Here is a 25,399-nt window from a genome sequence, read left to right on the forward strand (position 1 = left end):
ATAGGCATATGCGCATTAACCAGCGCCAATCGCGGCCGCCTTAATCAAAGACCCATCGCGGCATCGGTTCCAAATCAGGCTACCAATTAGTTTCCCGCGATGCATTGCAGCCCACCGGCCAACAACTCAGCCAATGAACTGAAGCCGCAAATGCAGGTCTCGGAGCACGGCATAAGACATGACCCTGGATTGGAAGCTGGATTTGGCAGCTGAGAACATGGTATCTAAAGATAGAGCCTGATCAAAAGACGATGGGAGTCTTACGTCCTGCTCTCGCCCGCCAGCCTGCTGCTGTCCCATTTTTCCCTTCGACATCTTGTCGAATCTGCTGTCATGTAGACCTCGAAGCGGTATGGAAAGGATGAGCACTCCTTCAAAATAGCAGAACGATGATGGCTGGATACAATGCAGATTCAGAACGGTGCGCAACCATTTCACTCCTTACCGATAACCGTATTTTTAGCTAACCTAATCTTTCGCAGTATCGCACCAGTTGCGCAACCAACCGCTGTGCCCGACGATCAAAGGGAAACACCGACCGAGTCACCTTTGACGACCGCAGCGTTGTCCGAAACACCTCCGAATCAACCCGCCGATGATAATGATTGCACCAATGCCAACCCCGTAGTCTCAGAGCAAAGAGCTGAAAGTTTTCAAGCCCAGCAGTTTGCCGACAAGACCACCTTGTCAGGATGGTTCCCACAGATAAAGAGCGACGAACACAGTAGCTGGCGTATATGGTTTTCGCGGAGAAGCCGTGCCCTCATGGTCCAGATCGGGATCATCGGCTTCATCCTGATGACGAATCTCGGGGTGACCATTTTTGCTGTCAAAAGCTACGGAAGCCGAAATGGTGTCGGGTTGATATACGAGGGCGATTGCTCAACCGTGAAGAGGCTGGACCAGTGGTTGCATTTGCTCATCAATCTTTTGGGAACCGGTATGCTGTCAGCTTCAAATTATTGCATGCAACTACAGGCTGCACCGACCCGCGAGAACGTGAATGCTGCTCACGCGAAGCACAAGTGGCTGGACATTGGCATCCCTAGTCTCCGAAACTTGAAATATCTCAGTATGTGGAGGCGATGCTCGTGGGCCTTACTTGCGCTCACCTCTATTCCCATTCATCTCATGTAAGAATAATTCGCTTTCTTCTGAGATATTTGCTCATCTACTTACACCTGCCCCTTTGAGATACAACTCAGCTGTGTTCCAGTCACTATCATCTCATAATTACACAGTCGTGGTTGTCAAAGATTCATTCTTAAACAATGCCACATGGAGTTTAAAGACAGCAGAAACCAACCGAGCCGGCGACTACGGCTGGGAAGACACGCGAGTCAACCCCTTGAATCTGGATTACGAAGAAGTAGTACTTGGGATACAGCGCAATGCATATGTCTACGAAGAACGCAACGTATCAGCATGTTTCGACTTGTATGATGACTACTTCAATCCACAAGGAAACGCGATTATTCTAGTCAAGAACGAATCTTTGCAGAATCCACCGGAAGACAGTCTGCTCATGTACGTTTCTATTGTTCCTCGTTTAGACGACTGGTCCAAGAACATGTGGGCTCTGGGCAATGGTACTGGTCACTTTGCGGCTTTATCACCTCCAAAGCCCGTGACCAAATGGTTTCTTGGGCCTCCGTATTACGAGGTGTCAGGGTGTATTGTACAGCCGCCAGAAGGCCTCAGCGCGAATTGTCGTTTTGAATATTCGCCTCCTATCATGTTCACTATCTGCATCATGAACATGATTAAAGCTTCCATCATGCTCTCGATATGGGCTTTAAGGAGGTGGCAGAATCCGAAGAGGCAGGACCAAGAAAAAGAAGTCTTATACACGTTGGGTGATGCTATCGCTTCTTTCATGAGGGAGCCATGCGAGCAAACTGTCGATATGGGACTTGCGACGAAATACGACTTCTTGACTACCCGAATACCAAAGAACCGTTTCGTTCGATTTCCTCCTGCTATATTCCAAGAAGTTCCCCAGCCGCGGAAATTTGAAATGAAACCAAAGCAGTGGAGGTCGTCCGCAAGTCTTAGACGTTGGGTCGTCACGTTAGCTATGTAGGAACGCTACTCTTGCTTTACTGCAATCTGTCTGGTTTTACTGATTTACCACTAGGTGTCTTCTCGTAATCATAATCGCTGCTGTTCTTCTTACGATGTCGTTCGTAAGCCTAAGACAACGAGGCTTCGGCGTCAAAATACCACAATTATGGAAGCTAGGCTTTGGTGCCTTGACTCCTTACACTTACTTAGTCATTAACATGCCTCGCACAGATCCGGGAGGGTTGATAGCCAATGTGCTTCTGGCCAATTTGCCTCAACTCGTCCTCTCGGTTCTCTACATTGTCTATAACACCATGCTAAGCACATTTCTAGTCCAAAGGGAATTCAGTCGCATGTGGGATCCAGGTAACCGGAAGCCACTGAGGGTTTCTGAACCGATCGGGATTCAGCGATCAAGTTACTTCATTTCTTTGCCCCTGAGATATGGGATTCCCCTCTATGCTAGCTCAGGTATCATGCACTGGCTGGTATCACAGAGTCTTTTCTTGGCGCGGATTCGAGCCATATCCACAGACGGCAGTGACGATGATGTAAACTCCTTCTCAACATGTGGTTATAGTCCTATAGCTGTGTTTGTCAGTAAGTCTACATACTCTGACCTTATTTTGTGTCTGCATTTCTGACCTGATCTTAGCATTGCTTGCGGGGCTCCTTCTCGTTGTCATCATCATCGGTATGGGGCTGCAGCGCTACGATGGTACAATGCCAATGGTGTCGACCAATAGTCTGGCAATTAGTGCTGCCTGCCACGTTCTGGAAAGAGACCGGGATGGTGGCTATTTACTTCCTGTCCAGTGGGGAGTTCTAAATATGACTGGGGGTGTTGGGAAGTGTGCCTTCACGACAGCTGCGGTAGACACAGTCAAAGTCCCAGAGATCGGTCCAGGCCGAGTCTACAAGTGACGGTGCAGGAGTTAGAGAGGACTGACTGATCATCTGATAAGCCCCAAAAGCGAATTCAAAGCCCAGGGGGTAAACCCTAATGAAGCTTGATCTGAAAAAAGTAGAGTTCACAGAATGCCAGCTCATTAAGATTTGGTGAACACCTCATAGGCACACAAGTGCCTCACGCTTACACCATCACCTTCAGCATTGGCGAATCGTAGTTCGAGCCAGGTGCCGGAAAACATCAGTAAATTTCTACCCGAATGAATTGCTCTTTGTTGGCTTGAAATCTAGTCCACGTTGTGACCAAACTAAGTCTAATCATGTCATGGTAATATCAGCTTGTTCTAACGGATGATTATTTCCTATCTATTACCAAAATTAAAGTAATTTATATCACAGATTGATTGCAGCACTACAACACGTGTGTAGCCTGCCTGATTAAAGTGTAATTTTCTTTCATAGAACTAGTGCTTTTGATCTATTATCATCCCTTGATTGAGTCCGCGGTAATTTAGGGACCATAGAGGGTGTCGATGAGAATACGTCGGAAAAAGTCACTGTCCGTCCACACCACTCACCTACCAACCGCTGTGTCCATCTTGGACGACGTGTAATCGACATCATCGGATGAACTCAAATTGCCATTCTCGGAGACAAATTGGGTAAAGTCTCAGCCCTTGGGATTCACCATCTGGTCCGTGCTAAGTAGTTCCTCAGTCATGTTCATGTCATGCCCGAGGCATTGCTGCCATTGCAAGGCGGAGTTAAGCTTCCAGCAGTTCTGCTGACACATCGACACTCAGCATAATGAGACTTTTCTGATGACTAGACGAATGCTTCAACAGATGAAGTCCCGCATGAAATGCCTAGAAAACTCTCCGGTGGGATCTCGAAAGTTTTCCCCGGTGGCGTGCTCACGTGCCTAAATCCTGAGCTGCAAACTACACACCAGCCGAACGAGATGACCAGAGGATCACGAACTGGACGTGAACTATCGAGGTCTAGATCTCGTGTGGGTTGCTAAGGCCGTGCGAGCACGAGGACCGGAGAGCTCCTGCGTGGAAGTTCGGCATCAAGGAACCCCTTGGAGCCCGGCAGACCGTCGACATGTGCTCAGTCTGGAACATCCACTATACCGACCAGCCGCAATGTGGTTGCGCTGATCGCGGCCTTCTTTCTTCCCCGGTGCCACCATTTGCAGCTCGGTTTCGCTCCCTCTCTTTAGTACTTTGCCCCAAAGCACATGGGCTTCAAATACGGTGTCGAGAGCCCTCTCCCTATGCGGAACCGGGTCGTTGCAAGCCCTTGTGGTCAACCGAAGTTGTCGGTTAATAGCAAGAATCTTTCGGGCAGTGCTGATCATGATATTGACGTCTGCCAAGTCAACTCAAATTCGTCGTTCTTGCCTTTGTTTATAGGTGTGGAGGGGCTCGGTGACATTTCGCTGAGCAGTTCGGAGGTCCGAGCCAACTCAATCGGGACGTAAGTAGTTTGTTTACGCGTCCACTGGTTGAGCTTCGGGATATGAAACAACCAGTGTGGAATCATAATGTAAGTTGAGAGAAGCCACTCTACTGCAGTTGAATGAGAAAGTCCATCCCGGTTATGCCGCCTACCTCAGATGTTGTGACTAAGCCCTACTGGCATGGCCATGGAGTAGGTGCCCTCATTTCCGGGTCTAGGGGTGCGAAGCAGCCACGATGCAGGCGTTCTTGCTTTAAGGTTAGCTAAAAGCCGGACTGTTGACCCTTATCCATGCTTCTTCCGGCGTCGAGACCGGCAAGAGTACGGCTTACGAAGCTGCCGGAGGGCGAAGCTGACGGCAAATGTTGATTCTCTCTCTTTGTCAACTTCGGCCTCTCTTTCTACCTGTAAACAAGCAATTGACCCCACATCTAGACCTTATTAATCGGCATGAAAACGAGCTTTAGCTTTCGGAACATGAAAATATGTGTCGTATGCGGTTGATCATGAGGGGCCTAACCTACTTATCTAAAGATCCCTTGAGCAAAGCGAGGCTTCTTTTTTGAATACGGGGCACAGCTCGCGTATTCATGAGCTTGGTTGGCTCCCCGCAGTATCGGACGTACAAGGCGTTCATTCCTCTCAATTCCTTCAAGAAAGCTCCAAGCAAGCTTTGGATACGAAATCCCCCTGATGTGTTCCAAGAAGTTTGCTTTATGAAGCGCTGTCAACCAAGCTGTCAAAAAGCACCGATGCAAATCCTACTTACGGTTCTTGCACCACTGTTCGTCTAAATGAGAACTGAATCCACGGGTGTCTCACCCAAGGTAAACAGCGACTGCAAAACGTGGAGAGGAACTCGTTTCCCCCTCACACCCGAATGTTCCTCCCGAGATCGGATGATTGAAGTTGGTGGGCGGCTCAGCTTGGCCATGCATGTAGATAACTCTATATTTCGGATACCTTACTCAGAGACTTTCGACTTGAGTGATATAAGCCTTCGTAGATCATAGCTCCCTTCCATGGGTGGCCTTGGAAAGTTGTATGCTTTGGGTAGTCAGCGGCTGACTGGACCATCACCACACCTCGCGTTGTCGTGCAGATCTCGCGTTGCCGTATTGGCAACTCACAAGCCACAACTTATTCCCGAAGTTGAATTCAGTTGAGGAAGACTCAGCCGCGGATGACTATGGTCAGAATACGACTGGGGATGTTCGTTCCTGTTCTACGGGGTTGGAAATTTGTGCAGTCTCGAGTATAAGTACGAAGCTATATTTCCTAGTTTACCGTCTTGTTTCCTTCTTCACCACATCCTTACCTTTCTTGGATTGACTCAAGTGTCGCTTCAATATCTCAACTTTCAACCTTTCTTTTCAACTCTTAAATCTGCCATCATGCATATCCCATCGTTCAGCCAAACCGCCACTATTGGCATGGCTTTCTACGCCATTGCTGCCGTCGCTGCACCTGTGGCCCAGCCTATCGCTGAGCCAGGCTTTGAGCCAGGCGACATTGTTGAAGTGAGTCCTTACTCTTCTTTCAGATCTGTTTACTTGGAAAGGTTTTGACATTGTAGTAGCGTGCCCCTGAGGCAGCTGTAAGTGACTCCTAGACAGGCGAATCAGGTTTGTTCTGAGCCTCATGCTGACAATCTTCCGACAATAACAGCCTAATGTAGATATGCCGGTAAGACTCCCTCTAAGCTATTAAAGAATTACAGCGCTAATGTGGCAAATCTCAGTCTCTAAGCGAAGCCATCGCTGCTCGTGATGAACCAAACGAACTCGAAGCACGGGATGACAAGAAACAAAACAACCAAGATCAATATCATAATAACAGCAAATGCAAGCGGGGCAAGGGCGGTGGCAGAGATGAGGGCTGCGACTACGGCGACTACGGCAGCTATGGCGGTGGCAGGGGAGGCGGTGGATACGGCAACGGAGGAGGATACGGCAATGGCGGTGGCTACGGTCACGGCGGCGGCAAAGGCGGCCACGGTATCCAGGGCTCTGACGAGGCAAATAGCGACCAGAAAGACAACGATCTCGGCAAGCGAGATGAGGCCGGTCTCCCCGGCGAAGACAAGAACAAGGAGGGTGGAGTTGACATCCTTAACAACAAGGGCGGCGGTGGCGGATACGGTGGCGGCGGGTATGGTGGTCACGGAGGTGGTGGCTACGGAGGCGGCGGCGGCTACGGCAATGGCGGCGGATACGGAGGATACGGCAACTGCAAGGGCGGAAAGTGCGGCGGAGGCTACGGTGGTGGAGGATACGGTGGCGGAAAGGGAGGCGGCTACGGTGGTGGCTATGGGGGCCATGGTCACTAAGAGGGAGACGAGAGGGGTCCCGACGAGAGCTGAGGTTCATCGTCGATATTCCTTTGGAAACCCCACGCCGAAGTTGCTTGGGCATCGGCCTTACAAACACCCTGTTTTGCTGCTTTCCATCATCATGGTCTAGGTCGGGGGGAAATTTGGCAACCAGAAAAGCTCATGCTGCTCTCAGATTACATTCAGTGTATATACTTTAACAATTCTCAATTGACTTTGAACTTCACTCAATTCAACTATTACCTCTGCTCACCGTCTGCGGACATCTTTCATTCGTTGGCTTGGTGACAACTACAATCATTCATTGCGCTTCTTGGAGTTGGCATTCACAGTAAGTCCCGGCTGTCGAAAGTTACTACATGGCACGTTCATCGGAAGTCAGCCTCATGCCTTGCGTCGGTAGGACTTATTACTCGACTAAGATCTCCTCCAGCTCCGTGGAAATCTCATCCCATGCCGACTTCAACATCCTGCCTACGCCAGCCCGTTGAACAACTGAAACAGCCTTTGATTCTTTTCCATCCACGTCTCTCCGATTGATCAACATCACGTTGACAGCCTCCCAAGGTTTTTGGCCGGCATGTCTTGAGAGCTCCTCTCCCGAGAAGCCGTATGCATCTGAGAGAACAACAAACTCATAGGAGTCCCCCAGCTTACCCTTCTGCCGGTAACCTTTTGGCATCAGAATAGACCCAAGCCACTCGTCATCACCTCCATCTTTCGGAAGTGCAGACTGCGTGATACCGAAGCGAACAGGGTGCGGCCCCTTGACATCCGGTAACGAGGGCGGCTTCAGGGCTCCACTCCTGTCGTGGAGAGTGAGCCTGAACTTCCCAACCCTCGTTCGTAGTCGTAGGTGGAAGTCGTGCTGATCTGGTTTCTCGTCTTTGTTGAGCTCAACCGAGACGCCCCAGCCCGCTGGACGAACCCGATCGAACGGACTCTCGAGCACAGGTAGGCCGTTCCAATCGTCGAGGTCGTCAAATCGTACGGCCCCCGTCCAGCCAGCCCACGACCATGAGGGATAGAGGACGAGTGGCGGGTCAGATTTGTACTTGACTACCCTGCCGAGTTCCTGTCGCGGCTGCCATAACAGAGAAAAGGCGAGCAGATCCTTTGCCCAAGTACCCCAGATAAAGACGCTTTTGTATTCGGGCACCTTTTCAATGACGTTCAAGATACCCTTGAAACCATTGACTCGGTCGTCTGTGTGACTCATCTCTCGTGATGTGTACTCCGTGACCATGCGATAGTAGAATCCGGGCGAGATGCCTAGGCGATACTGGTTCCGCCGGGTCAGAGTCGGAGGTGCCTCCCCGCGAGATAAAGTGATGTTTTGCTGCGAGGCGCTCTGAGTGACGTCGTCGCGAAGCATGTTGAAGTCTTCGCTGCAGGTCATCTGGCCGCACTGGAAGTAGACCGTGTTATCGGCGAAAAAGACGAGCCTGCGCGAGAGGAGTCGTTCCTGGTAGGTCCAACCGCGTGTGTTCCAGTTAATCTTCTCAACGCCATCCTCGAAATCGGGAACGAGGGAGAGTAAGGTGAGCTCTGGCGGATACTCGGCGGTGTGCTGCTTTTTGCTCCTCTCGACCCCGTTGATGCCAGATAGTCGGGCATTTGCATCTTCACCGTTGGCGGAAACGATTGTGAAAGAAGCTCTGCGATATATGACGTCCATCAGATTAAGTTGGACATTCTTGTCCTCATCGTTGCCCTCCTGGATGTTGCAGAGTGAGTCAATCCACAAGTATCGGTGACCGAGAAGGGTCGTCAGCTTGATGGAGTCTTGGATCGTCTTGGGCAACTTGTCAAAGTTATTGCTCAGTCCACCGGGCGTGAAGAGTTCGTCAAGATTGCTAGTAGTGAGTTTGAAATTCACAGCCCCGCGGCCCCAGACGTAGCTCAGAGCAACGAAGGCCGGGAGATCAGACGTTTTGACGAGGCAGTTGTCCTTGAGATCTAAAAGTCGGATGAATGGGTCGATGGGGCCAGCGGCATGCTCGTCTTTGCGCCAGCAAACGAGATGGTGTTTTTCTTCGCAAGTCTGCAGCCATGATTTCAGGAGGTCGCCGTTAATCGACTTCGCATCGAAGACTCTTCCTTCAAACATATCATTCTCGCAATCCTTGGCCAGTGGAACAATGTCGAACGGGGCAAACGCGTCCTCCCATCCTACCATCTCCGGAGCAATCCGTAACCTCAGCGTGTTCATAGGAGTCTTCTCCGTGCCCTTGATATCGGTTCCCTCGAAGGTCACATCCGGAACCCAACAGCCCAAGACCTCTACGTCGTCTTTGTAGTTGTTCGTAGAGACGGACGAAGCAATCATCTTGCAGAACCCGCAGTAATCGCTGCGCATGATTACGTCTGATAGAGTTCCAAAGTGCCAGTCGGGCGGCAGCGCTTGCTCTTGAGGCCTAGCTGCGAAATCGGACTGTTTGAGATCCATGACGCGGTGTCTGGAGCAGAGACGCAAGCTCGGGTCTTCGGGCGGGAGATTGACCTCGCGATCCCATGCCCTTGAGGATGAGCTGGGCACGGCTGTGAAGCCATTGCTTGCTGAGTCTCCGAGGTCGAGCCTCATTGTCGATTAGTGTTGCCTGTGATGTGGTCGCGCAAGAAGGGGATTGAATGAGCAACTTCGCAATCAGCAGTACTAATGAAAGGATAATGGGAAAGAGAGAGGTTTCTAAAGATGAGGGCGCTGACATTGATGAGTATTTCAGGTCGTTGATAACTGAGACCTACCGATTTAGCGCCGTGCCTGCATCGCGGGGTAATCAACCTGTGAGACCGAAACCAGCGGCCCGTAGAACCAAGACGAGGCGTACAAAAACATCACTGACGTCTCCTTACGGAGTTTGGCTCGGATGATCATCCATCAATCTCTACACTAAGCTTCAATCAGACTTATCTGTCTTCTTGCCGGCCAAGCCGTCCCCCAGCGCAGCAGCCAGATCGTCGATCGTCGTCCCCCGTCGTTTCCTCTCCCCAACCTTCTCCGCGCCCAAGACGGGATCATCCGCCATGGCCTGATACAAATCTGCCATGCCGAGAAACACATCATTGTCGCTCTGAAAGCCGCCCTCTGCGCGGTGTGTATCTGAGATCTCCTCCATCTCCCGCACCCACCGGTACGACTTGGGTGGCACAAGCGGTACCGACTTCTCTGCAAAATCGAGCAAGCCCGGCGCGGCCTCGCTCATCTCCTTGCGCAGCTCGTCGACAACACCGAGCTTGGACGCTGTGGTAAATGCCTGGATTGCCAAACCCATGAAGCCCTTGGTCGTCGTCGCGAAGCACATCTTCAACCCGCTGGCAGCGCCGACTTCGGGGGATATGTGGCGCATGTTCAACGCCTCTGCAAGCTCGGGGCATGCTTCGCTGAGGGGATACTCCCCGGACGCCGGCATGCTAGGGACATACCATTGATCCGCAGCTGACGGATTACTACCGCTGTTGGGCTTGAGCTTCGGCGGCCCGCCAATGATGCAGCCGTCGACGAAGCGAATGGGACTATTGGCCTCTTTGAACATTTGGCTCATTTGCTTGCAGGTGGCTGGCGAGACGGCATTGAGATCGGTGAAGTAAAGCGGCTTCTCCAGTTTCATCGCTGCTATTGCGTCAATGATACGTCGGGCGATGCTGAGTGCATCTCTTGGTGGTGCGACCGAGAGGATGAAGGGTCGCGATTCAACGAGATGAACGTCGGAGCTCAGGACCTCTACGTTGGCGCTGCGGGCCCTGGCTATTGTTGCCGGGCTGTCATTGAGTGAGTAAGGTATTCTTCTAGAAGTCTGTTGAGATTGGTTTCACTCTCACCTCCTACCTTGACCGTTCGTGGCGACTGAGAAGCCTTTCGAGACGAGTAATTTGGCGATGCCCATCCCCATGTCTCCGATGGAGAGGATCCCGATCTTTGGGAGTGAGAGCGTCATGGTGACAAGTGACACATGCACCGATATGCCAAATTAGATACGATGTCAAGATATGGAGAGTAGAATTAACTGATGGTAACGCAACCAATAATGACTGTAGATGGTAGCAGGCTATTGATGAGTGAGTCCGATGATGTTGAATGAGCAGAGTTGCGAGGCGGGCACCCCGGCAACTCTCGCCGATCGGAGGAGTGTGCCTAGCTCGGGAATAGTTACCGAGAATCCCAGCACAGCAATCGCCTCAGATGCCATCTTTGATCACACATGATTCATCAAAATGAGCCATCTCCTTTTCGCTCTCTCTTTTCCTCTCATTTAGTTTGACATCGTATTAGGAGAGTATGGAGAGATGATCAGTCATCTCATTGATCATACGGTGTTGCACCCGTTCAAAATGTATGAGGAGCTGCATGCCCTGTTACTCTGTGCTCTCAAATTGATTCCAGCCACCATCAACTTATCATACATGGTGTTTATTGATGAGAATACCAGTCGTCAAATCCTGAGAGAATCTGTCAACACACTCATTTCTTTGGCTCAAACTTCAACCTCAAAAGCCCCTTGGCATTCCTCCACGCAATCCCCTCCCACTCATCCTCACTCACAAGCCCACTCCCCTTCAACTTACCCATAAACTCCTTCCCAGCACCATTCCCAGCAAAGGGATAATCAACACTAAACATGATCCTCTCAACCTTGGTCTCCTGCAACAAACAAGCCATCGGCGCCAGCGAAAACATGCCGCTCGTCGTAATCCAAACATTCTCATCCCACACCTGTCTCAGCCCGCGCTTTCGCTCCCCGCCTCCGGGTGCCGGCCATCTCGCAGACACGCCGATGATGCGCTCGAGCATGAACGGGAGCATCTCGCCCATGTGGCCGAGAACAATCTTGAGTCTCGGGAACTTGTCGAATACGCCGGCGGCGAAGAGGCGGAGGAAGTGGAGACCTGTTCGGGAGTGCCAGCCCCACCCCCAGCTCCCCAGCGCCATTGCGATCTCGACGTCGTAGGGACCTTGGAAGTTGACTTTGGATTCATTCTCAGATGGGAAGGTTGGGTGGAGGTAGAATGGTACGTCTAGATCCTGTGCGGTCTCCCAGAGTGGATAGAAGTCGGGTGTATCGAAGAAGCTACCATCGTCGAGATGGTTCCCCGTGAGTGTGCCCACGAAGCCTAGGTCCTGGACGCAGCGCCGGAGCTCAGCAGCAGCAGCGGCGGGCTCGTGCATCGGCAAGACCGTAAAGGCAGCGTATTCGGCCGGATGGTGGATGATCTTGGAGTGAAGGTCATCGTTGATAGTTTTGCAGGTTTCGGCATCGGGGTGAACTGGTGAGTGAGAGAGCACCGTCATGGCAACGGAGTTATTGGCCATGTCACGGAGGCGTGCCGGGCCTATGTCCCCCAGCTTTTCCACTATGACGGGCCCGAATGTGTCGGGGCTTGGGGCCCCGCCTTTCTTGGCATCAAGAAGGGGAGAAACGTAGTGCTCTTCGAGCGCGATGAGGTTTGCCATGGTGAATTATGTTCAGATCTTACGACACACGTATCCTGTGTCTCGGTATATGTTTGTGACAACTACAGCGAGTTTTAAGATGCAGACAGACGTTGTACCATTTCCGAGCCACTGCTAGTGACGTCATTGCAGAAGGAGAAACAGCGAAACGCAACAAAGCGCTCGGCTTTAGCAGCCCGTTAGTCCGCTCTTGAATCACGACGTGACCTGCTGCTCTTGCTACCACGCTCGTCACTGCAATTTTTTTATCTCCCCCAAAGGGAATGTCACCAGCGATGTCAACACCACAGTCTTATCCAATAAGAGCATTACTCTGCCCACCGTCGTCTTCACTGCAATTCAAACTGCCCTGAAAGACCTGAGATGAGATGCAAGAGTTGAACAATTGATTGGAAACATCTACACATCCCTTCCAAAGCTGCAATTCTCGCCGAATTTACATTGCGCTTCGGGAATAAGTAGCAACTTGGGTCTATCCCACCTCAGCCGAATCTGCCCGCGATCTGTCTGCCACCTCGTACGCATGGAAAACACGTGGATATAAATTACTGACCGGCCTTTGTGTTGATTCTGCCCAGTGACATAGTATCGCCGGGCATGGAATATGAATCGCTCAACGACATTTCATTTTCCATTGGCGACGGGTTGATAAGGTACCTATCATCAGTTATGAGACTGAGTCTGTAGTTTTGGGGCTTGAATGCACATACAGTGGGGTGCCACAAGTTCGTGTACACCCCACCATTGCCCAACCTCCCGCATTTCCACCACCATACTTCAACTGGCTGCAGAACTGTCGGGAGCCTATGAGAGGCATTTCACTGCGATTTAAACCCCCCTAGAGGATGTTCTCTTCTCAGCTCACCAAAACCCTGCACTGCATTGCGTCTTCCAAAACGCCAGTGCATAGTAGTATAGTAGGTAAGTAGTCCATGTCAATCAGGGACACAAACCAGCAAGGTCACAAATTTTAACTCTGTCGACCAAACGAAGCCGCTACATCGCATGCAGGACAAAAGATGGGAATGTTTTGTATCAATAGCTGTCGACCTCTTATGAGGGTTGCGGCGTGCTGATGTGAGAGGCGATGCGTGAACCAAACGGGGTCAGAGAACCGAACCCGGGTTCGGATCCGGCTCTCATATGTTCGATCCGGTATCGAGTGCCGGCAGATCCAGAACTAGTCGGGCGGCCTGTAGCAGCCAAAGAGGGAAAAGCGAGCGCCGGGTAAATAAAACCAATCGTAAGCCGACACGGAACCGGAACTGCTGTCGACGAATTCTCATCTCCGAGCATCAAACGGCAAGCCGGCACCATTTCCCGGATGGCATGCATGCATGGGATGGGGGGACCCCCGGGTCCCGGACGACGATGGTCAAGCAGATAAGGGCAAGCCATCAAAGCTCGAATCAGAGGGCAGGTCACCAGGTGCGACGGCAAACGGTGACATGCAGTTTGCTCACCGAATTGACACAAAAAAAACGCATTATCTCTGAGCTTTCAGCATCAAATCTCAAGTGTCTCGACGGCCCGCTCCGATCGTGAGAAAAAATTCTGCAAATGTTTCCACAAAAAGACGTAATGAAAACTAGGGAGAAGAAATTTTCGAGCTTGGGGATGATTTGGGATGAGTTGGGATGGGAGCTTGGGGCAAATATCCTCGCTAGTCGCTAGAACGCGGTCCATCACCAGACTTGTTGGAACCGGGCGGGAACGCCCAATGAAGCAGACCAAGGAATGAAATCCTGCGAGTCACCTTTCGCTGCTCGGCTTAGCGCGGTCTGGTCTGCTGTATTGTCACTTCAAGGCGCGGCGTACAAGGCTTGTTGGGCGTCGTAGGGCTGACAACGACAGGACATATGGCGCCTCTTGTTGGTGACGACGATGGCGGTCGGCTGCGAGAGACCGCGGTGCTGCAACGTATCACCCACCGGCCGGGGTACACCGATCGTTTGGGGGGACATGTCCGAGCTGGAGAGTCAGACTGCCCAGAGTCGAGACAAACTTGGCAAAGACCGACAAGCTCATGCAACAAATTCGGTTGGAAGAAGCTTGATATCTCTAGCTGAAAATGGACAATGGTGGTGAGCAAAATGTTCGAGAAAAATTCTACCCGTCCAGCGGCTGGGCAGAGCTTGCGGGTGCCGTGACTCTGCAGGAATCGGACCGTCATGATTGGCTACGCGGAGAGAAAAATCGGAGAGTTTCCAAGCAGAAACAGCAGAAGACGAAGGGGGCTCGGTCCAAGCTCGGTGGGAATCGGGTGGCGCGAGGGCGGCGGCGTGGGAGAATCGATCCTTTTGGTGACTGAAAGCCAGCTATGCTGCCATGGGAATAGGCACGCTTATGCCGGCCGATCGGACGAACTGCAGGCGGCGGCGAGGGCGTCGACTTGCCATGCAGCGGAATGGCATGTCATTGCTTGCTTGCTTGCTTGCTTGCTTGCTACAGCTGCTGATCTCCACACTCCATTTCCCACATTGCTCTTGGTCGACAGGCAAACCCCCTGGTCAACGCCGTTGTTACCCGTGGCCGGCCGACTCCCGAATCGCACTACCAGGGCGTGATGGAGCATTGGGAGCGTGAGACCATCGCGTCTCCATCGGCCAACCCGCAACGAGCGAAGCCAAGGAGAGGGTCTCGAGCGAGGCCTTTGTGTGTGCGCCTGCGTGTACGTGCGAGTGTGTCTAGCCGCCAACGCGGTCCACTGCTCGAGATTTTTCCTTCCATGGCCACCGTTACCGGTCGCGATGAGTCGACGCGGAGTGGAACCTGTTGAGTAAGAGAAGGCCCGTATTGTATTTAATCATGCCATGAGCTTTCTGTTCGGGGCGGAACCTCTCCTGTCGTCCCCCCAGGTTTTCGTTTGCACATGCGTCCGGTGATTTCTGGAGAAGCGAATCAACAGGCTTCCTTCGTCCCCCCGATCCTTTCGAGTGTGCTCATTGCTTCTGGCCGCGGTCGAAGAGACTCGTCGCTCTAGTCCGTGAACGCGAACGTTACCCCGTGCCGACTACGATACACCAAGCCAAACATAGCCATCACCATGTTCGGCTCCAAGGAAAAGACTCCTCACACGAGTGAGGGTGAGGTCACTCCTACCAATGCCTCCAAGACCGACTTGGAGAATGGCGAGACGGCTGGTCTTCAGCGAGACCTCAACAGTCGTCACCTGCAGTTCATTGCCATCGGTATGTCACTTTGATCGAGTCTCGCCTCGTACAAGGGTCGCAGTTGTTCTGACACATCATCGTAGGCGGTACCATCGGTACTGGTCTCTTCCTCGGTAGCGGCAAGGCCATCGCGACATCCGGCCCTGTCGGTTGCCTGATCGCCTTCATCTTCATCGGCTCCATCGTCTACTCCGTCATGACGGCCCTGTGCGAGATGGCCACATACATTCCCGTCCCCGGTGCCTTCACCTCGTACGCCTCCCGATTCATCGACCCCACTCTCGGCTTCGCCATGGGCTGGATGTACTGGTTCAGCTGGTCCATCACCTTCGCTCTCGAGTTGACTGCTGCTGGTGTGATTATCCAATACTGGAACGACAGCTTGAGCATTGCCATCTTCATCAGCGTCTTCTGGGTCGTCTTCACTGCCCTCAACTTCATGCCCATTCGCATTTTTGGTGAGGTCGAGATGTGGTTCGCCAGTATCAAGGTCGTCACCATCGTCGGCTTCATCATCTTTGCCATTTGCATCAACGCCGGCGTTGGCCAGCAAGGCTATCTGGGTTTCAAGTACTGGGTGAGCCCCGGTGCGTTCAACGAGTCCATCGTTGAGGGTTCCGTCGGCAAGTTCATTGGCTTCTGGTCCGTCTTGATCACCGCCGGCTTCAGTTTCCAGGGTTCCGAGTTGGTTGGTATCGGTGCTGGTGAGACAAAGGACCCCGAGAAGAGCGTTCCCAGTGCCGTCCGCTGGACCTTCTGGGGTATCTTCAGTTTATTCGTGGCGACCATCTTCTTCGTCGGCATTATTGTGCCATCCGACAACCCATCGCTTCTGCTCGACTCCCAGGATGCGTCGGCGTCTCCCTTGGTTATCGCTGCCAACTTGGCCGGTGTCAAGGTTCTCCCCGACATCATCAACGCTGTGCTCCTGACTGCCGTTCTCTCCGCCGCCAACTCCAACGTCTACTCTGGCTCCCGCATTCTCGTTTCGCTCGCCAACGAGAGGTGCGCTCCTCAGTTCATGACCTACACCAACAGGTTCGGAACTCCCTACTTCGCAGTTGCCACCACATCTGCCGTCGGTTTGCTCGCATACATGAACCTGTCGTCCAACGGTGGCGTTGTCTTTGACTGGCTCTTGAACGTTACTGCCGTCGCTGGCTTCATTAGCTGGTCGTGCATCAACATATGCCATCTGCGCTTCATGGCTGCTCTCAAGGCCCAGAACATTCCGCGTAGCACCCTGCCTTACCTGGCGCCACTGCAGCCTTACCTTTCTTGGTACGGCCTGTTCTTCAACGTCCTCATCATTTTGACCAACGGTTTCGCCGTCTTCATCGAGTGGAGCACCAGTGACTTCTTCACTGCGTACGTCAGTGTTCTTCTGTTCCTTGTCCTCCTGGTGGGCCACAAGGTCTTCAACCGCTCCATGCCCCTGAAGGCCATTGATGCCGATGTTACGACAGGGACTCTGCGATCGCAATCATGAGAATGACGGGTGACGATATGAATGAGTTAGGGATGGAGGTCAAAAAGTAATCTGATGTAACATTAGTAGAATAGTTGTAATGATGATACCCATGAGTTCAACAAATGCAGCGTGGTGATGACCCCAAGTGGCTGACGAGAACCTCCGTTGCGCTGCAGATAACAACCAGCCAAGAGGATTCTGCTTTGACTTTGAGAATCACACCTGAATCAAGAAACGATGCTGTAAAGACCAACGGCACCACCAAGACCGATGGCAATTCCCCTCCCGAGATTGTACAACCCCCATTGATCCACGAGAGACTTGGCGCCCTCCTCTTCTTCCTGGGTCAGACCAATCGCCATCATACCCATATCCTTCGTTTCCTCGGCTTTCTTGAACAGCTTCTTGTTGATGCTGACCATGAATAAGCCAGTCCAGGGGACCATTGAGAAGCAAAGGGCACCGGCAGCGGCCAGTAGCTTCGATTTGCTGGGCAGGTGGCGCACGGCATAGGCCATGTACCAGTAGCTCAACGCGCAGAAGAGGGTCGGCAGCGGGAAGACCCGACTGGTCCGCTTGAACATGTTGGACCACTGTCGTAGCATGAGGGGAGTCGGCGACTCAAGGAGGCGGGGTACGACAAAGAAGGAGAGGCCCAGGTTCAGGCCGGCGAGCGTTGTGTTGAGGAAGACGGTCGACGTCTGGATGTTGCGGAGCGGGTTGGATTGAGAGGACATCTTGGAGATTATTCCGCGGCTCAGTAGGGTGTGGCGTTGTATCAATGTAACAAGCTTGGTTCGAGTCGGTTCGAGGATTGTTTTTGACAATGATGCTGACGTTCGAAGGAAGAGGAGAAGATGACACCGGGAAGTTGAGGGAGGCTGAGAGTGGCAAGGATGGAAGGTTGTACTCGAGCTCTCAGAGGCAGGAGCAAAGTCCGGGCGGTCCTGCAGCGCGGGACACGGGACGCGGTGGGGTTCTTGCCAAGTGGGGGATGACAGTTCACTGGCTGCAGGCTGCACCTGCCTGCAGGTCACTACCTACGTGCCAGTGTGGGGAAGACCGAGCCTTCCCTCTCGCTAATATTATTCGAAAGAGCAAATTAGGAAGGAATGAAGGATGCATCGGGGTACGTACTTCATGGACTGTAATGCTCAAGTTCAATCCAACGTGAACTATCTCAATACTTACACCAACTTTGAAGAATCTCCATCTTTTTTATGATCCTCTCTTGGACGCGTGTTATTCGTCCTGTCTCCGTAACATTGAGCCGGGACACATTGGAAGGCTTCCGCCGCAGATCAAATCCACCATGATCCAGCGGTGTTGCCTAGAATGATTGGGATTTGTCAGGAATCTTGAGTTTGGGAGCTTACAACTGGCTACGTAAAGTATTCGAGTGATCAAGAGGAAGATGTTTCTCGGCGTAAGCCACTTCCTGGAAAGATCATGTAGGCATCATCATACTAAGTGTCTTGAGATGGGCCAGTAGTTCGTGTCCACCATACAACATAACTTGGAAAGGTTGCCTTTTTTTTGTGAAAACCTTCGCACCCAGTCAGAATATCCTATTCTGCTGGTTCATGTCGGAGACTAACACCTTAAGATGGGCGTGATCGCCAACTTCCAAGGCGAAAGACCCAGTATTCTCGGGACAAGAAGGAACTTGACTCGCAAGTTACTATGAATCCTTCGCCTTGGGAGTTAAGCCTCTTTCCTCTTTTCCCCTGAGGGATGCAAGTACTTACACCATAAGCAGCTGAAAGTTACGCGGATGGATAGTCTCCACTCTTTGTGTTCTTTATCACATCAATCATATTACAAGTGGGTGTAATAGCAGGCAACCGGAAAGTTTTTTGGTTCCTAGTCGGATAAGCATAAGTGACAATGACTGCTATTCTATGGAACCCATTGTTAACGTCTAATTCTACGAAATCATTTTGGGAGTGGTTGAGAACTCACATGATACATCAGCAGGATTCGCGAGGGTATATGGGTAGGATTAGCATGCTGGTTCCTCAGCCATTCAGAGTCTCCAAGGCGACGTCACTATCACCTGGTCTAATGCTATGATGCTGTCTTGTAAGCTCTATCAGCGAGACAGGTAAACAAAGGAAAGAATAGACGGCCGAGCAAGATAAATACTTTACCTATATAAAGGTGTAATGAACCTGCGCAAGAACAACCTTTTCATTAAGCCAACTCAACAGCTCCCGCATCGTCTCACAGTCTCACACCATAGACGCTTCATTGAAAACACAGTTCGCTATATTTATCATCTACAAGACCCTGAACCCTCCAGCTCAATATGCAGCTCAGTCTCGCTCGGATTGCCACCATGGCAGCGGTCTTTGTCTCCAGCGCTGCCGCTTGGAATGTCGAAATCTTCACCAGTGACGACTGCAGCGGCGGCCCGACCATGATCACTGGCGACCTCTCCAACGTCGAGGAATGCATCCAGCTGGACTCGCTTTCAGTTGACGTCAAGAACGTTTGATTTGACTACGACGAGGCGGACGTCCCGCACAAGGCCATTCTTTACGACGCCCCGAACTGTCAATGCAGCAATGTTTTGTGCCCTATCACCGAGTCGATCGCTGGTACTTACAACTGCGCAAGCACTCATTTGGGCCTTGGGGTCAAGAGCATTGGAGTCGTAAAGATCCACCACTAAGGTAGAGTAGCATAGGCTTAGCCACTTTGCAAACTTCTGAGAGAAACTAACACGAGAAGTAGGCTCACGTGTAACCCACGCTTTCGGTCCAGGGCACTTCCGACTATGCTCGACATGTTGTACCCCTTGACGCAACCTGGGCCATGGAGGCTGAGAAGCTGAGACGATTACCAGATAGCGGGGATGTTGAACAAGCGGCATCAAGCAGGGTGTGAGATCTGTATTGTAAATTTGAATTGTCAGGTCTCAAGTCAGGTGCCTTCAATAAAGGTGTCCCAATCCTAAGCTGGGGAATTCTAAAAGAACATGACTGGATCTACCTTGGCCAAGTAAATGACCGTCTGGAGAAACTGAACAAAACATATTTGAGGACTAGAGCATTTTTACTTCCCTCTTAAGCCAGGGAAGATGTCTCATCCCGCAGAAACATTGCTTCTAGCTGAAACTCTGTCTGACAAAGGTTGTGAAATTGCAGGCGCGCTACTAATTACAAGAACGGCCCTGCCTAGCATAGTAGTTTGTGTATGAGAAAATAATATTTATAAGTACATTGAGGCTTCCAGAGGCGCAATGAGTAAAGTCTCTACGTGAGATCTGAGAGCCATTCCATGGCTCATCAAATTGCGACGCTCAGGCTACTTACGGCAAAGTTTACCAGTCGTCAAATTGTAGTCCCACTTGTGACTTCCGACTCCCGACCGGACATAGAGGCTAGCAGTGGGATCATATTTATCCTTGATCTCAAGCAAGCGGTCATAATTGCCACCGTAAAAGTCCTCTTGGAAGTTGTTGTTGAATGGATTGGCTTCGTTGATGTACGCGCCAGTCCCCGGTGCCCAATCTCGCCACACTGCTTCCTTTTTCTCTTCGGCCCAGGCCGCAGCAGTGGCCAAGGCGTCCTGCGGCGCAGAGTCCGTCGTGTTGATGTATGTTCCAGAGCTGATGAGATGGATGTAGGCGTTTCTCCAAGCAGGGTTCAGCGCGCCTCGCATGCCCGCCTCGACCTGACGGGGTCCCAGTCCACCCTGAAGCCCATACACCAGTGCAGCAGTACCTCCCTCCACCTGAGACTTGGTAATATCTTGCAGATGGGATCGAAGTTTCTTCAGGGGAATATTAGTCAGCTCGCTGCGGCCGAGCAAGCGACTTGAGATGAGACTGATCTGTGCCACCGGAGTAGCGGGGTCATTGAGGTCGTCAACAAACGATAGGTACGTAGAGAAAACAGTCGGTTCCGCGACAACCACCGAGAGCGTGCCATTTCCGCTCTGTAACATGCGTGCTTGGATCGGATTCAAAAGAGAGAGGAGGTCGTTCGCCGTGGTGTTGTAACCGAAGAAAGTAAAGGTTGCTCTGATCCCTTGAACAACGCCGCTGAAAGATGTCGGGGAAACATTTGACGTTGCCGCGTTGCCAAAACCCGCTACGCCAGCATCCATCAGATCCGGAAGAGAGCTGGAAAGCAATGCCATGGCATCCCAAGATGCGGCGGCAGCAGATCCAGTATCGTTTCCGGTCATGCTCAGGGACAAAGTTGTCTGGATCACGTTGCTAGGGGTAGGGTGTGTTCGCAGGATGAATTCCGTGATGATTCCGTAGAGGCCCGGTCCGCCGCCTCGGATAGCCCACAGTAAGTCTTGGTTCTGAGCCTCATTTGCCACGAGAATGTCTTCGGTTGTCGTGACCACTGTCGCCTGGAGGGCCTGATCAGCGGCCAGGCCGTAGTGGCTCGAAAGAGGGCCATGTCCGCCACCGCCGATGAAGCCGCCGAGACCGACTGTCTTGACCTGGCCGCTGACAAGCGTTCTTCCTGTCACGGCTGTGGCCTCCAGAGCGCGTGCCCAGTTGTTTCCGCTTCCAAGAATAGCGACGTTGTCTGTCAGGTTGGTCGATGGTCGTGGCCACTGGCCATCCAGCTTAATGCTTTGAAGCTGGTGAGTCCAAATCGACAGTGCGTACGCGCCGCTTGATCTTCTAGAATGTTAGTTCGCTAAACAGCAGTCAAACACGTGCTTCTTACACACCTTCCGTTGAGGTCGTGGCCGGTTCCTTTGGCAATGATGCGGATGTTTCGCGCGCTAGCCCACTTCACGGCTGTTGCGACCTGTTCGGCAGTCGTAGCGTTGAGAATGAATTCGGGCAAGCCTCCAAGTATACATCCATCGTTCTTGTATGCGTAGTCGCTCGGAGGCACACAGGAGTTGTTGGCCCAGAATGGATAGTCGATGGATTCCGGAAGGCTTGCATGAAATGCGGAGGAGAACCAGCCGTCATCGACGGCGTCGCAGGTCAATGCGGACAAGAATGGATTACCATCATAGCAAGATGATGCTACAGGTCGGGTTTGAATTAAAGCGCCCCCGACAGACTGGTTCAAGTCAGTCCAGTCGCTATCCGTCGGCCAGGTCGTGTCGTGTGGGGTGGTTTTACAAAGCGAGTCCGCCAAGACAATGCTCAATAGGAGTAAAGTTGCAGGTAAGTAGTGATTGAACATGGTGGGCGTTCTCTCTTGAGTTGGATGTCATCCTGAGTTAACTGAAATGACGATGGGAATTCCATTGTAATAAGTACTCTATCGAAAGATCATGAGACGATCTAAGACGACTGGCAGTCTGCCCGTAATGTCTATAGTATCACTTGATGCCTGATTGAGCCTGATACACGTATAATCATAGTAGGCTGTGTGAGTAGCTAAGAAAAGACCAGTCGGAGTTCCCGGTGTCCCTCGCCGCTGGGCACTGAATAAAGTTACGCGTCGCCTGTGTATCCATCACTGGCCCCAGTGTTGACCGCGTATTGAACATCGCCGTGTAATCAAATTTTCTTTTGAAGAAGTTGAAGCTGGACGTTCGAAATCATGGCCCTAGTTGTACCCTTTCCAGCTCACAAGGTTGGAGCGTGGCTGAGTGAGCCGTTGCAGATCTAGCCTGGCTGGACAAGATGCCGAACCCGCGTTCTCGCAGCCCCATTTGTTCCTCATTACGGCGGCTCATCTCGTCCAGAGCCTCGGAGTTGCAGAAGTTATAGATCAATCATGAATATTTGAATAACAGCTAGATATTACTTCATTTCTAATAACCCCAAAACTGTCAAACGTCAGACGGTCAGGTTGACTTGCCAAATTAAATCGTTGAATGCTCCAGTAGTGATGCAAGTTGCAACTGACGACTCTCGCGTTTATTTTGTGACAAGACAGAAGAGCTTTATGGTGTTCCCACATGAAGTATGATCAATTTTAACTTCTAAATACTTTGAGGCGGAGATTCGGCCATTACCAACTACCCAGCTCGCGACCTCGTGCTAAGCGCGGCCTCCATTTGCATGACCCTGCAATGGATAACTATCAGCCCCAATCGATGGAAACTCTTCATCGCCCTTCAAGTTTCCATCGTCCTTCAGTATGCTGCTCGGATGATACACCGAGAAGACTATCGAAACCACGGTCATGAGAAGCGCATCCAGTACACAAATGTAAATCTCCTTCTGTATCAAGCTGCCGTCATGCCCTTGCGCGTATTCTATCATGCGAAATATGGAGCGAACCATGATGAGCAAGCTCGAAAAGTAGAGCATCCAAATGAGCTTCTGCCAAGGAATGTTTGTATGCAGCGATTTCGTCGTCGGTTTCAAGGCAATTCGAATGTGCAAGACGGTCGTGACAATCATGAAGAAGCCGAAGAAGACGACTTGTATCCAGGCCGAGAAGGACGACGTTGTTGCCCATGTTTTGGGATGACTCGGATTTCGCATTTGCAAGGAGACCACCACCTAAGATTGAAAATTAGTTCTCCTTCCAAAAGAGCCTGTTAAAACTGAGGCTCATGAGATGATGGTGGAGTATTAATTGTGAGACACTCACCTCCTCCTTGCCCGAAGATGGACAGAATGTCACCCATGAGGAAGAACTTCGTGAGCCATTTGACCCGAATCAGGGAATACGATTTTGCGTCAAGATTGCTGATCAGGCGACCAAGCACCATGTAGATTGAAGCGGCATAGAAAGCTGGGCCCAAGAGAATGAGCATGCTTTGTCCGACATACGGCATCAAAGTCCAATCTGGGGTTTGCTTTGCTGAATAGCTCCTCGCAGCGTATCCCAGAGTTTCGATTAAGTTCAGTCAGATTACAGTCTGAACCAAGCAGAGGACGAGCTTTCATTTCGACTAATACTTACAGAGGCATCCTACGAAGAAAGGAATGAAGCACCAAGTCCGTGTCTTGATCAACAAGACCAAGTGACGAATGGATAAACCACCGAAAACAACGGCGAAGAGAACTGCTTCAGCAAACAAAGGATCATAATACTATAACTTGAAGCCAGAGTCGGCTCTTGACTGAAGAGTGACGAACATTGTAAAACAGGGCAAAAGGACGGTGCGGCTAGATAGATCCAGGACGTTTCATCCTCTTTCAAGTAACGACATGGCTTTGCAATGATATTTAAAGCATCTTTCCAACTGGTCTCTGAGTGAGCACCCCAGTAATTGTTGTTGATAGCTTCAGTTACTACTTCTCTGTTGCGCCATTGGTCGTACGGGTGACTTGCAAGTCTGCATTCACCTCCTCGCGGCACGGTCAGGCCACGGGGACTTTAAACAGTATCACCAACGCTTTAACCACACAGAAGCACTGCTCACCTGCTCCTGTGGAGGGGTTAAGGAGGCAGACCATCTAGTCTACTGCCGAAAGACCCTACTGAGGAGGCAACAGTGGCCCACCCTCTACCCCTACAGCCGCCAGGAGCCCGTAGGACCTATAGGGTCCCTCGATCGCTACTTCAAGGGGCTAATCACTGACTCTGAAGGCTTCCAGGCCTTCCTCTGCGTGACAGACTTCTTCCAGAAGATCTGCCCGCGGTACTAGGAGATAGGTCATAACCTATCCTCCAAACGACAAACTACTTCTATTAATAAACCAGATGGTTATAACGGAACTAGGGCACCAGTGGGAACTAGGGATGGATAGAACACATAGTAGCTCACGAGCAAGACTTGGAGGACATCAGGATACGGCGTGTACTAACTATATAGTATATAGCTAGAGCCTGCGACCCTCCACGCCACATACCCTCCGGGAGGTCTGCCGCAAGGGCGGCTGCGCCCTTGCCGCCATGGCGTTAAATATAAAACAAACAACAAAACATTGCAAGTCTGCATCTATAAAGAGGTTGATCCGCGGAATGGTGGATACGCAAGCGCCTCACTGTGGCATGAACCCGCGAGTAAGGCAAATCAGGCAGACACACCTTCTCCAAACGTGTAGGGCGGGTAATCATTGGACACAGCGCTCCTCTAGCCCCCAACGCCCCTTGTGCGACAAGGAAAGTGTTGGATTCACAGGTGGAAAAGGAAAACACTCGAGTATCGTGGGTAGCAACGATCACCGACTGTAGTGGTGATATTGCTTGTTCTTGTTGTTCTTGAGTGGAAGTCTAACCAGGTGCCAGCGGCGGCAGGAAGTCTGGGGTATACCACCCTCGTGTGGCTGAGCCACACGGACCACCGTGGCTGGAACGGACCGCGGCAGCAACCTCCTGCTGCCTAATGTAGGCCTATTCCAACAGAAAGAACCGTTCCGCGTGTTGGCGGAATCTACTATGGTATGACAGATTGAATCCGCGGGTATCTGTTCCCGCCATTACGTTGAAGGAAATAGATCCGTGATGAAAAGGGCTGTGTTTGGAGCTGTTGACTTGACAAAGATCGCCGAGTGACAATGAACATGCCCTTTAAGGGTAGATTGCTATGCGAACACGCGCGAATGAACGGATAGTACGTTGTTCATCCTACCTTAGAGATTGATTCTGGACCATACTACGACGGCCTGTCACTGCGGAGCACTTGCACGGGTGACGAAGGTA

The 25,399-nt window shown here is 51.5% G+C and overlaps 8 protein-coding genes across 8 annotated transcripts; 2 read left to right on the top strand and 6 right to left on the bottom strand.

The window, feature by feature from the left end:
* The first annotated feature begins 283 nt into the window (after positions 1 to 283).
* Positions 284 to 3,232, top strand: BDP81DRAFT_432075 (uncharacterized protein). The gene is made up of 5 exons (XM_060590740.1): positions 284 to 421; positions 483 to 1,133; positions 1,195 to 2,079; positions 2,138 to 2,664; positions 2,720 to 3,232. Exons 1-5 carry the CDS (start codon positions 390 to 392, stop codon positions 2,986 to 2,988), a joined length of 2,364 nt encoding a protein of 787 aa, XP_060443441.1. The 5' UTR covers positions 284 to 389; the 3' UTR covers positions 2,989 to 3,232.
* A 3,664-nt stretch (positions 3,233 to 6,896) lies between these two features.
* BDP81DRAFT_53610 (heterokaryon incompatibility protein-domain-containing protein) lies at positions 6,897 to 9,433 on the bottom strand. The gene has a single exon (XM_060595956.1). The coding sequence runs from the start codon at positions 9,351 to 9,353 to the stop codon at positions 7,179 to 7,181; it is 2,175 nt and encodes a 724-aa protein (XP_060443442.1). The 5' UTR covers positions 9,354 to 9,433; the 3' UTR covers positions 6,897 to 7,178.
* Positions 9,434 to 9,669: 236 nt separating this feature from the next.
* BDP81DRAFT_323915 (6-phosphogluconate dehydrogenase) lies at positions 9,670 to 10,707 on the bottom strand (the record flags this gene model as incomplete). Its single annotated transcript, XM_060584836.1, has 2 exons — positions 9,670 to 10,531; positions 10,592 to 10,707. The coding sequence occupies 2 exons, from the start codon at positions 10,705 to 10,707 to the stop codon at positions 9,670 to 9,672; spliced, it is 978 nt and encodes a 325-aa protein (XP_060443443.1).
* Positions 10,708 to 11,231: 524 nt separating this feature from the next.
* On the bottom strand, positions 11,232 to 12,221 carry BDP81DRAFT_462589 (uncharacterized protein; the record flags this gene model as incomplete). Its single annotated transcript, XM_060593915.1, has 1 exon — positions 11,232 to 12,221. One exon carries the CDS (start codon positions 12,219 to 12,221, stop codon positions 11,232 to 11,234), a length of 990 nt encoding a protein of 329 aa, XP_060443444.1.
* A 3,046-nt stretch (positions 12,222 to 15,267) lies between these two features.
* On the top strand, positions 15,268 to 16,883 carry BDP81DRAFT_323949 (amino acid permease; the record flags this gene model as incomplete). Its single annotated transcript, XM_060584839.1, has 2 exons — positions 15,268 to 15,412; positions 15,478 to 16,883. 2 exons carry the CDS (start codon positions 15,268 to 15,270, stop codon positions 16,881 to 16,883), a joined length of 1,551 nt encoding a protein of 516 aa, XP_060443445.1.
* Positions 16,884 to 17,092: 209 nt separating this feature from the next.
* BDP81DRAFT_323979 (uncharacterized protein) lies at positions 17,093 to 17,602 on the bottom strand (the record flags this gene model as incomplete). The annotated part of the gene is made up of 1 exon (XM_060584840.1): positions 17,093 to 17,602. One exon carries the CDS (start codon positions 17,600 to 17,602, stop codon positions 17,093 to 17,095), a length of 510 nt encoding a protein of 169 aa, XP_060443446.1.
* A 2,572-nt stretch (positions 17,603 to 20,174) lies between these two features.
* Positions 20,175 to 22,033, bottom strand: BDP81DRAFT_323722 (FAD-dependent monooxygenase; the record flags this gene model as incomplete). Its single annotated transcript, XM_060584821.1, has 2 exons — positions 20,175 to 21,513; positions 21,564 to 22,033. 2 exons carry the CDS (start codon positions 22,031 to 22,033, stop codon positions 20,175 to 20,177), a joined length of 1,809 nt encoding a protein of 602 aa, XP_060443447.1.
* Positions 22,034 to 22,839: 806 nt separating this feature from the next.
* BDP81DRAFT_462593 (RTA1 like protein-domain-containing protein) lies at positions 22,840 to 24,651 on the bottom strand (the record flags this gene model as incomplete). The annotated part of the gene is made up of 4 exons (XM_060593916.1): positions 22,840 to 23,225; positions 23,399 to 23,611; positions 23,714 to 23,843; positions 24,607 to 24,651. 4 exons carry the CDS (start codon positions 24,649 to 24,651, stop codon positions 22,840 to 22,842), a joined length of 774 nt encoding a protein of 257 aa, XP_060443448.1.
* Between the last annotated feature and the right edge of the window lie 748 nt (positions 24,652 to 25,399).

The sequence above is a fragment of the Colletotrichum phormii genome (assembly GCF_030913505.1).
Source record: "Colletotrichum phormii strain CBS 102054 chromosome Unknown BDP81scaffold_14, whole genome shotgun sequence".
NCBI classification, from domain to species: Eukaryota; Fungi; Ascomycota; class Sordariomycetes; order Glomerellales; family Glomerellaceae; genus Colletotrichum; species Colletotrichum phormii.